Source organism: Larimichthys crocea, chromosome XIII, assembly GCF_000972845.2.
Source record: "Larimichthys crocea isolate SSNF chromosome XIII, L_crocea_2.0, whole genome shotgun sequence".
NCBI classification, from domain to species: Eukaryota; Metazoa; Chordata; class Actinopteri; family Sciaenidae; genus Larimichthys; species Larimichthys crocea.
This window is the reverse complement of record NC_040023.1, coordinates 40,939,169-40,955,672: the sequence shown is the minus strand read 5'-3', so window position 1 is coordinate 40,955,672 and position 16,504 is coordinate 40,939,169. Positions and strand designations below refer to the sequence as shown.

General features: G+C 42.1%; 1 protein-coding gene across 1 annotated transcript in view; it reads left to right on the top strand.

Moving 5' to 3' along the window:
* The window catches only part of LOC104922533 (dolichyl-diphosphooligosaccharide--protein glycosyltransferase subunit STT3B), a 75,540-nt gene that overhangs the window by 18,092 nt on the left and 40,944 nt on the right, over nt 1-16,504 (top strand). Inside the window, exon 2 of the mRNA XM_019264225.2 lies at nt 12,622-12,730. Within this exon, the coding sequence (XP_019119770.1) occupies nt 12,622-12,730 (109 nt within the window). The remainder of the gene's footprint in view (nt 1-12,621; nt 12,731-16,504) is intronic.

Below are 16,504 nucleotides of genomic sequence, written 5' to 3'. Positions count from 1 at the left end.
CTTGTGCTGCGGAGGACAAGCAATTAATATTATTACTGAAAATAATATGATGTGATTTGTTCTTTATCGTTTAGAATGCATAACCAGGCCTGCAACTGTTTATCAGTCCGTCCAAGTATCGGTCTAAAAAGCCATTAATTGCTGAAATTGTTGTTTACATCGGGCCACGAATTACTGACGATGTGGCGGTATCTTTTGTAAGCATGAGCAATGTAGTCTGTCACACTAGTTCAGTCAGGTTAAATAAAAATTAAGTGGAAGTTAATGTTGGCCCTAAAACAAGCAAACAGACTGCATACACGCCCTCTGCATACTGAGCATGTCAACACAATGGTTTAGTCTTAATACCTCGCCTGTTTCTCCAAACACAAGTTTAACGCCGTCTGCATACATGTGTGCATTGTGTCAGTGTTAGCAATGCTATTGAGGAGAATGGGTCTCACAAATTCAGCCTCTAAAAAAAGAGAAGCACAGATGACCAAACTGTCAATCTTACCTGCTCTGAAAGATGCCTCCTCGCTTTGGGAGTTTGTTTGTTAAGCCAAGGTGCAGCACAAAAATGTGGCCATGCACGTCTGGAAGAAAGAGCCCGAGAGTTTGTGGCTGTAAACTGATCATTCATTCTACGCCTCCTTTGTTTGTCATAGGCGTCTGTCTGACTGTCAGTCAATGTGTCTGCCTGATGATAGAGGACCTACCATTACTGCTTTATGGAAGTTTAAAATAAACGCTTTTGATTGGCTACACAAAGAAGGTCTTCATCGACACAGACAGATAACAATACATGCTGACTGGACTGCACGAAGACGAGACCCTGATTCTACCCTTTTGTTGTCACTGATTTGTTTTTTTAGGAATATACAGAGTATCTAGATAGATAGATAGATAGATAGATAGATAGATAGATAGATAGATAGATAGATAGATAGATAGATAGATAGATAGATAGATAGATAGACACTCACTCACTCACTCACTCACTCACAAATGGACTACAACAGTGCACTTTGCTTTTAAATATTTTGGAAACCAGTCTTTCTTTAGACCCTCTGCAGTCTGCTCAGCGGTTCGATTGAACAGGTTTAAACTGATTTGTCATTGTATAGTATGATCAACTGTGAACCATCCTTTGATTTCTATTTTGAAGTTCTAAGAATAGTTTAACACCAGTTAATTCCAGATTGTTAGAGGCGTTATTGTGCACTCGACGCTGACAAACCCGTTTCTGTTTAAATCTACACATTTTGATGCATTTACCATGGACTGTTGATTCCTTCTTTGTCGTCTTCTGCTCTTTCAGTCTGGTTGAACCGTCGTACAGAATTTGTTCTGTGTCTACAAACCCTTTTTCTTTTTACAAAGTAAAGGGGACTTTATACAACCTAAAAAGCAAGCAAGACCATTTAGAAATATACAGCACTCCTCTTATCAGACTGCACTGAATCAAGCCTTTGTGGCAGGCAAACCCCAAACTTTTGAATGGTAGTGTATGTATTATTCATACGTTAGTGTCGTGGTAGGTCAGATCTGATGAAAACAAAATAATCATGTCAGGTTATCATTTAATGAACAAACAAGAAGTTCCTCCTCGTTCCTGTGTATATGTTAATGTGCTTTTCAGAACGCTCAGTTTCTTATGAAATGTTTGCTGAAAGCGAAATCATCCATGAGTTGTGTGTCTACAGTTGAGGGTTTTTTTTTCTGCATAAAGAACTCGTTGTTTTCTCTCTGAACCCTGCTTATCAGAAAGGTGCCTTCAAGACTCAGAGGCCTGACATCTTATTGCTATTCAAAGAGCAGAGCATGTTTGCCTGGAAAGTTAATTCTGTATTAACCAGCTACGTGCTGCTCCAGCTGCACCAGCTCTTTATTTTCATGCACGTACAAAAGAAAGCTCGGGCTAGCCAGGCGGTTAGTTGTATAGCTGGAGTCGGAAGCAGACATGACGTGTCGGTGCTCTGTGCGCGGTGAAGAGGCTACACGATCTGGGATTTTCTACCTCCTCAAAGACTCCCCTGTGGAAGAATGAAACATTGCTTTGTCACTACTGTAGAAATAAAGAGAGGAAAAAAGAAGAGAGAAGCACTCGCCCTCTGTTCTCTTCCATTATCTCATAGCCATAGAATATGAAACGGCAGAGGCAGCCATGTGTTTGGAAATAATGATGAAGGGACCGCAGCGGTACAGAAGACGGTGTATAATTACTCAGCCCTGGCAGTAAATTTTGACCCCTCAGGATTTGGGAACCACAGTGGCAAGTCCGTTCGTGCAGATATGGCAGCTTTGGGGCAGCAATAACTTGCGTTATGATGTAGGCGCACTGTATTAATGATTGTCGAGTTTGCAAAGAGAGAGAGTGTGTAAAGTGCTCAGTATCTTCTCGACTGGAGTGTTATTGAGTGGCTTCCACTGATGTTTAAGCCAATGAGGCGTAAATGTCTTACCAGCTTTCTCTACTGTCTCTTAGTGGCTCTACAGCTCATAGCAAGGCCATTACACTCAAAGACAGAGCAATAACAACTTTTTGTCCAGGGGAATCGGTTGCATGTCGACGGCGTAATTGTCCACAGCTGTGTCTTTAACATCCACTTTTATGGTTTAATTTCTGGCCATTGTAGCACCTTAATTGAGCTTTTTCTCTCAGTTTACCGCTTTCCTGCAGGAGGTGGATGTTCGGATGAAGAGGAGATGATTTTTAAGCTGTAGATGACTGTGGCCAGCTGCCTTCAGTTTACCCTTTACTGCAGGATTTTGAGCCTGGAGCCTCACAGTAGGGGATTTAGTATATGCTTGTCTGTAGCTCCAAATTGTACTGGTACTCTGAGCTGTACAGCGTTTGAGTTGAGTTCCTTCACAAGGAGTCATCAGGAGTATCTGTATGTTTTATACGCCTTCCTCACTACACCTTATCAATGGTTGGACTATAAACTTTCGAGTAAACCTTCATCTAAATCACGATAAAGCATCGAGGCGTGAAGTCTTTTGAGAACGCCTTCAATGGAGATCTCAGTCTGTGATGATTAGGCCTGTAATTATTGCTGCTGTTTGTCCTCTGTGTTTGTGTTTGTGATATCTGATTGATTAGCTGCCCGTTATGACAGCAAAGCTCTTTGTGTGCCAGTAATTACTCCTTATCTCTGGGATTCACGGCTGCCTGCCGTTTCTGCCTGGTTCTCCCAGTGCCTTCCCTATTTTTGGTCGATGGGAACAGTGGGTTTTTGATAAAAGAGAAGGCTCTGCCCCAGTGGACTTGGCTAAATGTGGAATTGGCATGCCTTTCATCCATTCCCTTTGATTCAAATGCCGCACTTTGAATTTTTTTTGTCTCTGTGCATTTGGGAACCTTAAATTTCTCATTCCCCTCTTTACCTTTTTTAAATGAACTCAAAGCACAAATCTTGCCTTTGAATCGCTCTTGTTTCAAAGTCGTTGAACACAATTCTAAAACTAGCATTGTTCAGAGCTCGGCTTAGCGGCCGTGCAGCATTTAAGAAAGAGTTTAGGGAGGTTTGTGTTGAAAGGCTGGCTTAAAAAATGTGGTTGAAGGCAACTGAATGAGAGTAATTCAAGTTCCTAAAACGCTTAGAGCAGGTGCTCTCAGACAAAATCATAATTCTAATCACTATTGTACATCTTTTTATTAATAAACAGCCTACGCAATCCCTTTAAAAATGTTCAATCCCAATCATCTGTGAAGCACTAGGTTCAGGTAGCAAGTTGCACAAGACAAGCTGTGAGCTCTGCATTAAGAAATCACTTTTTAGGTTGCTAACGATGTCTCTCTGCTACTCGTTGCTGGGCAGGTAGTGTACAGTGGGTCATTTTTCTTTTCTTTTTTTAGAGCCGTGGCTGAAAAACGACGCAATGTGATTGAGCGTTTCAGGCCAGACAGCTAAATAATGAGCTGAAGCTCCAAGCTGCTGGTTCACGTGATAATTCTCTGCTGGTTCATCACTACAAGCAAGCGAGCCGAGTGACTAAACCCTTTTGTTGACTTAATTTCTCGTGTTTTCCATCTGGGGAGACGTGGATACCTGTTATGCCTACAGAAATGGAACGCTCCATTTTTAAGAAGTTTAATCCATAGATTAAGATTCCATAGATAGTCAAGTTTGAAAAGGGCCCAGGCTAGTGTAAATATTTATGAATAGAATCTTCAATATTGACTGTTTCTCTCCTGTGTGTGTGAGCAGCAATCTAAAATGTGGTTAACGTTGAGCTCCTTCTGTTTGATTTCTCAGAGGTAGGAATCTATTATTGACTCATTAAAGTGAACGTAAGATAGTGTTTCACCAGCTTCCTCCATCAGTCCCTCTTCAGACACAATGATTACTCGGCTTTCGTGCCGTTTACAGTTGGCCTCCCTCAGGCGTATTTCCACTTCATTGGTAATATGTGCTGAAATCTATAATCCATCCATCTTATTAGGTTGGAGTCACCCACTCTTAATCTGCAGTGCTAAGAAGCATGCTTCTAATTTTCCATCTGGTGTCCATGCACTGTGCAGAGACTGTCATACCAACATCTGTTCCAATTGAAGTCCACTCATTAATTGTCAACGCGACGAGTTCATCAGACGGGATGGTTCAGAGCTGTCCTTTTTTTAGGAGGAGTTACATGCTGATGGATGGCTGCATGTCTTTTTAAACTGTAGTGTTTTGGCTCAGGATCAAGGATTTACCACCGTCTTTGTGAAATGTTAATACGCCGCAAGCTATTGCCAGTGAAACGCACCACTTCATCTCTTATATCAGTTGGCAAACAGCTGACATTTTAGTTTTTTGGAGTTGGGTGAAAGTATTGTAATGTGTGCTTGTTTACATTCTAAAAGCTCACTCGGTCCCTGCAAAAAGGTATATATTGTGATAATTGCTTCTAATATTTGCTGATTTGTGATATTTCAGTCGCTTCTGCTTAATCTTGCGTTTTCCTGAAGGGAATACTAAGTTGACCCAAATACGTTCAGTAAATTAGAGAAGAATCCATTGCTGTAGGTAAGTTTGTTTTCTCCCCGACCGTCTATTCGTGTGTGAACGCTTCCCTAACGAAGTCCTAATTTCATGTCCAGTCTGTGTCCGGTCGGGGGCGTTTCGTGGGAGACGTGCAGCCGAGCTTTGTGAGCCGAATTCATTAGAGAGTGCGCTTAAGAGGAGCTTAATCTTTTAAAAGGCGACCAGTTTGCTTTGAACTCTGACAGATTGAGCAGCATTTCTACAGCCGTGCAGTGGAATGTTAAATCTATGAGAGGGAGCAACTGGTCAAGGCAATATCAGTCAAACCTTCTCCTTTAGCTGGGGCATGTTTTGCACAGTATCTACTTAATAGTGGTGTTAGAGAGGCTGACTCATCTCATTTGACTCAAACCCCCACCTTACCTAACGATGCGTTCTGCACAGTAATTGCTGCGGTGTTAAACCAATACTTCAGATTTCTCATCTTTCTTCTGTAATTACTAATCAATACTAAACTAGTCCCAGTTGTTTAATTGGCCACATGGCTACCTCTGTATAATGTTATTGAGCACAGAAAGCGGCATCGCCTAATGGTTTTGTCATTGATGGATTCCCCGCACATCAGCTTATAGTCGTATGAGCGCTGATGATCTCGACCTTGGCTATAAGAGCTGACCCCAGACTTGGGATCGTTCCTTTTTGTTATTACAACCTATTTTACGCTGCTTTTCACACTCTGCACATGTCACTCAGTTAAAAAATAGATCAAAACTTTGACTTTATATTTTCTTTTACATACCCAGTGACCAAAAAAAAAGAGAACTCCCTGGACAATGAATGAAACTTGAGTGCTTCAGTGTTATGTTGAATTTTTATAGGAGCGGAGCTGCCAGGGAGTACTGGTGAATTCTCAGGCTGTAGGTCTGTAGTGTGCCTTCATTTACATACAGAAAATATAAGCATCAAAATAAGTTCTATTTGTATTGCACGTTGGGAAAAAACACTTTGCGCTGCATTACTAACACAAAACCAAATGTGATGCGTCCTACATTCTACTGAATGTTTCTTTTGTCTGCTGTTGTCGTCACCTGGTCACAGCAGTCAGAGTTTGATTCAAAGCCTGGGCTTTTGCTGCATTTTACCCACCCTCCCTCTCTCTCTCATCCCTTTTCCTGTCTCTCTCCGAATATCACTATCCAATAAAGTACAATTCCATGGGAAAAAAGACTATTGTGGTAGTGACAGTGTAATGTTTAACCTCAGGCAAGAGTGAACACAACACTGTTAAAACAAGGCTATTGTTCACATCTTCCTTTGGTATCACCTCCTACATAGGAGGTAGAAATGTTCTGCTTGTAGTAGCGCTGGACTCAGTTGACCAGGCCCATTCTTCTTCATGAACCTATCATGGAGAGCAGTTAGATCCCACTGAGCAACTGCTTTGTTTAGATCACTAATCCGTTTGCTGGTGTTTAGTTGAAAATGCAAGAAGCAATGGAGCGTGAAATGATTCTGTGTACCAAAACCTCCACCTCCATTGCCACTCCTCTGGCTGCAGCAGCAGAAGGTGGCGTGCTAACGTCACAAGGTTAAATGTCGACAATTTTCTCTTTTTCTCAACTTTTGTGCACATTTTAAGTTTCATCACTTTCTGCTGAACACCCACCATCTGCCATTTCAAGTGGAGCATGTCTCGCCAGTATAATGATTAAATCACCATTATTAGAGCTGTATTTCCTTCAGACCTTTTTTCCAGGCCAATCAAAAGAGACCTTTGGTTGCTTTTGGTTGACCAGCAGCCAATCTGAAACCAGTCCTGTTCAGCCACCTCGATAAATCAGACAGACAATGTTCTCCATTCTCACTTCAGACTCCTCAGACTGCTTCAGAACTACTATTGTATGCATGACCACTGTGTATTCTCCACCCGGTTTGGATTATGTATTATTCAGTGCCTCTCCTTGTCTGCTTATAGCTTGTGTAAGCATCTTGTCTATGCTGGCTAAGAAAATAGCCTAATTTTACATCGATTGTTCAATTAGACTCACAAGGCATTATAAGTCTGTGTCATTGTGATAGGTATTGCCGAGATGTTTTCACACAGGTGTGAATAATGAGCGTGCGCGTCTGTGAATAGATAATTAGGACGTCAATGGCAGTTCTCTGCTGTCAGGAAACATGGAGCTCATTGGCAATTGCCCTCATATAACTCCGATTTAGTATTTTATACAAAAAAACAGCATGTTCGAGGACAAATGTGCAAATTTGAGGAATCCACAAGCTTCTTGACAGATAATGTGAGAGACACAGCACTGACACATTCACAAAATAGCACCTAGACACAGACAAGTCTTTATCACTGTGCTCCATTTCTGAATTGAATAACAGTACTCCCAACGGCTTTTTTTTTTTTTCACAGCCCAAACTGTTTTATGTGTGAATCTTTATCTTGACTGTCAAAATGTGGAGGCACTGGAGCAAATAAACAACGCTAGTTTATAGCTATTCTGTGTCTAATGGGTAGTCCTAGTAAGAGCCGGAGTGCAGTAATGTGTATTGAAGTTATTCCCGTAGGCAAGTCAATATTTATGCCATTGTGTCTCTTTACCTCGAGGCGCAATGTCGTTTTTCAATTTCCGTTCATTAGTTTTCAACAGGCAGTCGCGTGGCTGTTTGTACATTGATATGAGGATCTTAACCCCCGACAAGCACAACATCAGAAACCATCTGGTTGTGTTGCTGCTGCCAGCTGGTACATACAGAAAAGTTTAGACTAGAGGGACAAATTTTCTTTTATTTTGGGTTTCAACCCAATGTTAAGTGCTGAGGTGTTTTCTTGCAGGATGTCCTTTGTCTTCACTTTTGACCTATTTTCAATGCCAGTCCTCTACGAAGACAATTTGCAGGCCCCCGTGAGGATATAGATGGCTACATGCTTCCTTCATGACACATGATAACACTATTCACTTCTGTTGACGTGCTTTTACTCGGGCAGGCACCGTGACCAACTAGAAAGACAAGAGCCCCCAGTAGGCCTCCCACCAGCTGACAGCCAGTCTTGTTTTTTTCAGCTGTGGTGGAAATTTCCTGACAGCAAAACCCACTTTTAATGGACGTCGGACTATGACGAACATGTTTCTCCCAAACTGTATTGTAATAAGAATGGATTCAGGTGCACGGATCATTTATCAATAAATAATTCAAGACGAAGACCGCCATGGTAATGTGAATAATGTAATGGAGAAAGTTTTCCAGCTTGGTTTAGTATGGGGGAGAAAGATTTAATATTAAAAATGTTTTTAATGGAGTTGGATTTTAATAGAATGCCTAATTTCCAACAGCACTGGAAATGGAATAAAATGACTCTTCCTGGACCTCTTTATCTCAAAAGATGAGTTCTCCACTCAACATTCAATTAGAAGAATGCGCACTGCAGTGTCAGCAAGTGTTCACACATTAAAATTAGGATAATTATATATTTCTTTTTGCCTGTTTGTGTCTTTTGGAAATGGTTGACCCCGCAGAATAATTAGCTGCATATTTAGTGTTTATCTTCTAACGATACTGTTGGTGTTTTTGCTGCTTCAGTTTCTAAAAACAACCTTAGATCAACTGAGACAGCGCCTCATTGAACCTGCTACATATTCTGGCAGGCTTGTAATTACAGCCAATGTTTAATTTCACATTTACAAAGTCATGTCTTGTCGCATGTGAACAATATTGCCATCACACATCCACAGAATGCAATTACCTTACTGGGTCATTGAGCAGCCAGGAACACACACACATGCACACAACCCTTTTGAATTAAGTAATACAGCCACTAGGTGATATGCCAGGATGCCTCATCTTGTCAGGTGATGGCAGGCACGCCGGACACTCAGCACTATTTAAGCTTTGGCAGCTGTCCAGTGAGCCAGTTAGTGTGACCTTTTCCACCAGCACTGAGGTATTAGTTTTGGGGGCAGGCTGAGAAAGTGTGCAATGTGCCTGAAAACTAACCATCATGCAATCCTCAGGTAATCCAACCAGAAAATCCTGTTGGGAGACTATTAAAAGGCAAATGCTGTAGGCTGCAGATCGTTGTAATCCTTTTGAAGTGCTTGTAAAACAGTAAGTGAAGAGCTTGTCTAGAAGCCTAATCAGAGTCAAATTTACAGTTGCAGGTAGGTCTAGTGGTTCATACGCTGTCCCAGTGAAGATCTGTCCTGCCTCCTTAAAACTAGACTGTGGATCTTTGCCCAGCCCTCTAATTTACTGCTTGGAAAACAGTGACCAAAGGGTAAATATCCTGCACCGTCATCTATCGAAGACCCCTTCATTCGTGTGATGAGGTGTCAGTGGCTATGCTCAAACCTGCCCATCACACAACAAAACTATCGCCTGCCTGTTCTGAAGCTTATGTGCGGTCGCTCTCTGATCTTGCGGGTCTCTGAGCAGGCTCCCGTTAGCAGGTTATGCATTCACAGTTTGACAGAGGTGGCCAATTAGTCAAGGTGGTGATTACACCCCTGCAACCAAAAATCTATTTAGGCATTCACCGTATTGTGAACCAGTGGGGAAAAAGGCAATGATGCATCTGATTATGAAGTCAATACTGAATGAGGCATTACTGGCTTGTAAACAGCATCGCTTGCCCACTTAGTCATGCTGATGATGATGGCCCGGTCTCAACAGGAAACTGATAATCAGTGAAACGGACCTTGATTAAAATAAATCATGACGCCTGCAGGGCGCCCCAAGTGATCTAAAGTGCACAATATGCCACTCCTAATTTTCATTTTTGCTTTGGGATATTATCTAAGGAGTTGATTTAGGGGCCCATTTTCCCCTCATCCTCCTAGCTATCAATTTAGGAGTGATGTTTTTTATGTTGCCCAGCTTTAAGCTCACTTGCTTAGAGGTTCAAGGTGCTACAGTGGCTTCACTAGTAGTCATGTGCTCTGTGGCCTGAGACCATATTGGCAGCTATGCATTAAATTGCTAATGTGCCTGGCAGTGCTACATTATGCGTCCCATCAAAGTGACAAGGGCAGAGATAAAGCTCTGTGCTCGGCTGTCCATGTGATCATTGGAAAATGGCTTTTGTGGATGTGGCTTTGGCAGCGTACAAAGTTGTCTTTTCGAATGCTTTCTCTGAATTCTCTTTGTCTCTGCCTCGCCGCCTTGACAGCTGCAGAACAATGAGGCAGAAGCAGCCGGCCATTTCCACCTGCATTCAAAATCCCACTGTGGTCGAACTCTCTCACACCTGGCTGCCTCTGTAGCTCTGCACTTTGTAACGTGGTTCTTTGCACACCTCAGTGTGTAAGAAAATGGACTCGCAGAATGGAAAAACAAAAGCATTGTCTAGACCATCTAATTCAAAAAAAAAAGAAAGAAAAGAAAACCCCAGTTCAACTGGACACTGCAAATTGTGTGCTGTAAAATGACTTTTAGAGGGTGGAAGTGAACGCTGTGATGGAAGGACTGAATTTGGAATGGTGGATAGTGCTTGCCAAAAAAACACTGCCCGTACAATGGCAGTGTTTTCTTTTGTGTGACTGTTTGTGCCCAGATTCAAGCCAAGGGGCTCAGGTTGTTCAGTAGTATACTCATTAGTTATATATATATATATTTTTTTTACTCAAATGTCCTGAGTAACAGCTGTCAGAGGGAATTTAAAAATTGCTTTCCATTCCTGGACAATCAATAGAACATCAAAATATAAGTATGTAGAAATGTGTTTTTGTACAGTGCAACCTGTCATATCAACTGAGCTGCCCTATATCTGCATATAAAAGACCAAAACATACATATCTCATGTTGCAAACAGGATCAGGGTCTGAAATTGTTCTGTATTCCAAAAAGTAGTCTCAAAACAGATACAGACTTGGGAATAAAAAATAGTTTTTATAAATGAAACATGGTTCTCAAGATGCATGCAGTGTCCAGTTCTCAGCATTGGGTTTAAAATGACTAATGTGTGGCAACCTGGACTCAGAGGGCCCTGCATGAGAAGACGAGAGCTCTGGCTTCAGGTGCGATGCCGAAGGAGCTAGAAAACTCAGCCACCTTGTGATGATTAATGAGCTGCGCCTCATGCCAGCAATTTTAAACACGCTGTCCTGATCATGAGAGCAAGCGGCACACACACTTCAGCAGCTTTGTGACAACTCTGCGGCTCCCTCTCCCGTCTCACTTGTCTTCGTACACACACACACACACACACACACACACACACACACACACACACACACACACACACTCACACTCAAAGTTAAACCGAGTAAGTGCCACTGAATCTCAAACTGTGGAGTAGATGGAGGTGTGGAAATGCTGTTGATATTGTTTGGAGTTGTTGACAGGCCTGTCTTACCTGAGCTTTTTTTTTCTTTTTCTTTTTTTTTTTTCTTTTCTTTTCTTTTTTTTTTTGCTTGTGTGTTTGTGTTCAGGTTTCTTCTCAGCACACAAGCTTAATTGCCACAACATCACTGTGATTTATTTACTCATAGTTGGCACTATAAAGTAGGGTTCTGGTACCAGGATGTTCAGGTTCAGATCCAATCATTTATTTTATGGATTTGAAATGTTCTCGAACAAACTCTATACAGTGTTGTTGTAAATACTGTTGTACAACCCTAATCATGCATATGATTTGAATATGTACAAGTGCAAATTTACACCATCAGCATTTTGAAGCTTCTCAGCCAGGTACGACTGTATTACAACAAAATCACACACAAACATGGCCCTGCACTGTTGTGTGCCATTTAAGGCACCTCCTCGCTGTACCTTACCTTGACAGTCTGTGTCAATATTGTTATGCTTGATATATTCTGCATCAAAGAGCTGATAAGTCACCCAGACAATGTTCTCTCTGGTATGTCTCCATTAGAGATATTAGAGACCTTGTGAATTGTACTTTTGCATACCTCTCTGCCTCCCTACAGGTTCTCTATGCATGAAGTGTTTTACATCATGTATATGGGTGTCTGAACATACCATAAAGCAGCCCACATTAATGAGCAGCACATTTTCAGAAGCACCTTGTTTGCTGCACAGAACACTTGCTTCGTTCTCTTTGGCAGCAGTCTTCCCAACAGTGTCAGCCCTTTCTTTCTGCTGCTTGACAGTGTTCCAACCCCCTCGGCTTACCACAGCTACACTGTGAATCAAGGCCTCTTTGCAGTGATATTCCTTGTATTTATTCTCTGTGTTGTTTATTTTTTTATTTTATTTTTGGAAGCAATTTCTCTGTTCCAACACTAGACCCACTTTTTGTCACCCGAGCACATGCCAGTGATTGGAGTTGGAATTATCTGTACAATAAGCAGGCTCTGTTCTGAAAATGACACAGTATGTGTGAGAGCCCTTCATCTATCCATTTTTTTAACCAGGGGCTGACCTGAGAGTTGTTGGCATCCGCGCAAAGGCTCACATAGTGAATGGAGGCTTTATCGCCCCTATTCTAACAAGGCAAAGTCTCTGCAGCCAACTCATTCAGCATGCCTCGAGAAAATCTGGAAATGAAAATTCTTTCCTCGAGTTAAGTGTTTTTAGGCCTGTCAACAGCTGCAACATTTCGGCAAAATATGGTCTATAAATGGAAATAGATGTTCCTTCGCTGTGTGGTTGTTATTTTACCTCATACTCAGCAAGCCCTTTTCTCTTTTTCTTTTTGTTTCAGGTTCAACTACAGATCAACGCATCACCTCACCACAAATGGCTTCTACGAGTTCCTCAACTGGTTTGATGAAAGGGCTTGGTACCCCTTGGGTAGGATCGTTGGGGGCACAGTAAGTTTCTCTTCAAATTCATGCAAGCTCCATGTTTTACGTGTTTGCTCATTTGGTTCATTGTTCATCAATCTTTAGAGGAATGCACATCTACTTACAGAGTTCTTGTGAATTAAAGTAAAGGAGTATAAATGGCTGATATAATTCACCCTTTAAGATTTCTTAAGCTTGAATAGACTGGCATAGGCACACACACTAATGTGCACTTCAGTGCTCTGGCCCCTCTTGTAGTTTCCTGGTGCAAGCTTAACGAAACACAACCTAGAGACTCTGTAGGAGACTCTGAAGATGAAAACACAATGAATTGAAGTGAGTGTTGGTTCACACTTGTAAAATTGTGTGCTCCAGCTCTTTGGTTATCACCCTGCTCAGCTTTTCCAATTGAGCCTTATTCAGGGGTGCTGGAATGGATGTTCCAGCAGATTGATGACCTTCAAATTGAGGAGGAGGAGCTCCTGTCCTGATCGTGGAACCTCTTTAATCTCAAGGGGTCGTGGAGCAGTCATTGAAAGTGACTTATGACCTTTGCCGGCATGCCGAAGCAAATTACCCTAGAGGCCACAGATACAATACTTGATTGCGATAAGGAGAGCAGTGTATGTATCCACAGCAGTAAATCAAATTATTTTCAGAAGGCAGTGTTCTCTGCCAATGGTGTGCCCTCATTATTTTCACGGTAAAACTTAAAGGCACAGCAGAGGTGTAGCGAGTTTCCACTGTGGTTGTCTCAAGATTGCATTGCTACATTTTGCTGAAGATGTGATGGTGTTGGCTTAATCAGACCCTGACCTCTGGTGTGTACTGGCTTGCTTTGCGCTAGACTATTAAGCAGTGGGATGACAGTCAGCAACTCCAAGTCTGCGGCTGTACTGCTCTGCTGCATTGCCTCTTTCTGCTTGGGAGTAAGTTGCTGGTCAATGTGAAGAACAACTAACTAGGGATCGTGTTCACGATTGAGTATAAGATGGAGCATGAGACTGACAGGCAAATTGGTACAGCATTGCCAGTCAAGTGGATCTTGTACTTGTCTATAGAGGGAGCTAAGCCCGAAGGCAAATCGGTGGATTTCTGAGTTGATCTCTCACCTGTAGTCATGAGCTCTGGGTAGAGACTGAAAGAATGAGATCACGGATTCAAGCTGCGTTAATGAGTTTTTCCTACCAAGGGTTTTCCCAGCTCAGCCTTTGGGATAGGGTGGAGAGCTCAGACACACAGAAGTGTCCTAGCGTAGAACCACAGCTCTCTGTCGTTTTTTAACAAGAGCCAGTGGAGGTGGTTAGGGAATCTGATCTGAGGAAAGCTTCCTACAGAGTTCTATGAAGACAGTCCAGGCTTGTCCACCTGGGAAAAGATCCCAGGCAGACCCAGAACATGCTACAAGGATTACACATTTCATCTGGCCTGGGAATACTGTGGGATCCTCCAGGAGGTGCTGGGAAAAAGGAAGTCTGGGCTACATTGCTTAGCATGCTGCCATTTTGACCGTGAGCCAGTTAAGTAGCAAGTTTTATATTACACACAGGAATTTGTGGGGGGAAATCTACATTCTCAATACATTTGTTTTATTAAAACTGGCATCATTTATAGTAGAGATTGCTTAGTGCTATTTCCACTTTGGTTTATGTGTTCCCAACCCAAAATGTTGGCGTTCCACGACCTCTTTCTCAGCAGCCATTTAATCACAGGTGTTTCCAATGATACTAATTAAGGCTCCATTCCATTCAAATCAGGCAGAGTCCGGGTGCTGCTGTGCATGTCGGCTCACTGCTGCACTAAATGGAACTGAACCTTAATTAGTATCATTGGAAACACCTGTGTTTACCCTGCTATTTCATGTCAAAATGGCTGCTGTGAAAAAGGTCAGTTTGGGGTAGCTATGCAGACGTTTATTGCATAATTCATTCTGCAATCCAGTCATAGAAAAGCCTACATCAGTTGTCCCAAAACAAAACAAAAAACCTCTCCACTCTCACTCAATCTGCTTCAAAGCAAGCTGGAGCCCAAAGACTCATGAATGACTTTAGTGTAATAAACTAAAATAAATAATAAAAAAAAAAAAAAAAATAAATAAAGTAAATATTTTGACATGTTTTTCTTTATTAAACTGAAAAATGCAAGTGTAAACCTTCTGAATTCAAGTTTCTTTTTTTAACTGAACTCAGATCAGTTTAATTCCCTTTTCCAGCTCATCGTAAAACACACTTTGTCTTCTTTCTTTCCATTGATCCAACAAATTGTCAACTCTAGTTTGGTTGACACAAATCCTCAATTCACAGAGCAAGCTGTGAAAATATTTTGGTAGAATATTGGTTTTGTTAGGAGTCTGGTTCTGGTGGCAAAATAAAGTAACAATATTACAAATAGTGTACAGGATTCAGACATAGTGTAGCTAAAAACGTTTTGCTGCTTCCCCGTCCTTAGCACTACACTGCTCTGCTTCTGTGCTGGTACCTATAAGGAAGATGTCAATCAAAAAAGTGATCTGTCACGCCTACGGTGTTGCGAAATGGTCTGAAGAGCAAAATGAGCAGACTTTCAACTTCATCATATTTGCATTTTTACTATTTCAAGCCACATTTTCAGAGGCGTTAAAGGATAATCAAAAAACCTTAGCACCAAACCGGCTGCAGTCAGCCATCCAGTGAGTACAGTCAAGCATCGAATTATGCTTAATGTCATACTTAATCATATAATGATAGGAACCAAAGGCTGCCATGTCCCAGAAAAGCAACCAACAATACATTTCTGTACGGAAGCAATTGGACATTGTATGAGCAGAAAATCAGCATGAATTTCTGTGGCCACTGTTAAAATTCACAAGCACATCAGGATTACTCATAGATATTAATACGCAGTCAATATTTATGTCCTCATCAGTGCAAGAAAAGATGGGAAACCTTCACATAGGGATTTCTGGAGTTGGGCTAGGCAGTGCAGGAATACCAGAGAACGCATAAACCTCCACTGGACAGTATGGATTTAAGGCACAATCCAGTAGCCGCAGTGAACAGTTAACTTGACGGTTTCCCCTCGGCTGCCATGGCCTCCCTGTTTACTATCACAGCAGCAACAATCGCTGTGAAAGATTGACCCTTTTCAGTGAAAAATGCAACGTGCCGATTCCACGCAATGTATCCCATTTCCCCCCACCTCCCCTCCTCTGTGCATCTCTTTCCCCAACCTCATCCTCTCAGCCCTGCACCCTCTGAGCTGTGAGTGAAATACCATTGACCTATCCATCTCCCTCTTCTCCCCAACAATCCCACCTGCCTCCAATTCCTTTTTTCCCCTGCATCCCCCAGGTCTGCTCTCTGAGCTGTAATTGCACTAGCTAATGATGCATCAGGATCACATAATCCAGGACCTCTGTGCCAAATAAAAGTGAAAGTGTCTCCCCAAGAGGCTAAGATGGAGTCGAGCTCTTGGAGCTTGTAGTGTGTCTTGCCCTCTCTTTCTACCCCTCTGTCTTCTTGTAAACTCAGCCCTGCAGGCTGATTGGAGAGTTCCTCCGCACAGTTAAGACATTGAGGCATGTTAATGTTGTGCATTGCTATCAGATGCCGTTATCATTACAGACCAAACAGATGGTGCAGGGCAGGAGATGTAGCCACGTTACATGCTGATTTTTGAATGTAGTATTCACTGCGGCACAAGAGACAAAAAGGAACTGGAATCCAAAGCCCATCCATCAGCGTTGATCTGTCATATGCAATTACCATCCGCTACCGGCAATTGCATATGACAAGCCTAGCTTGTAATAATGGATGTGCTGGG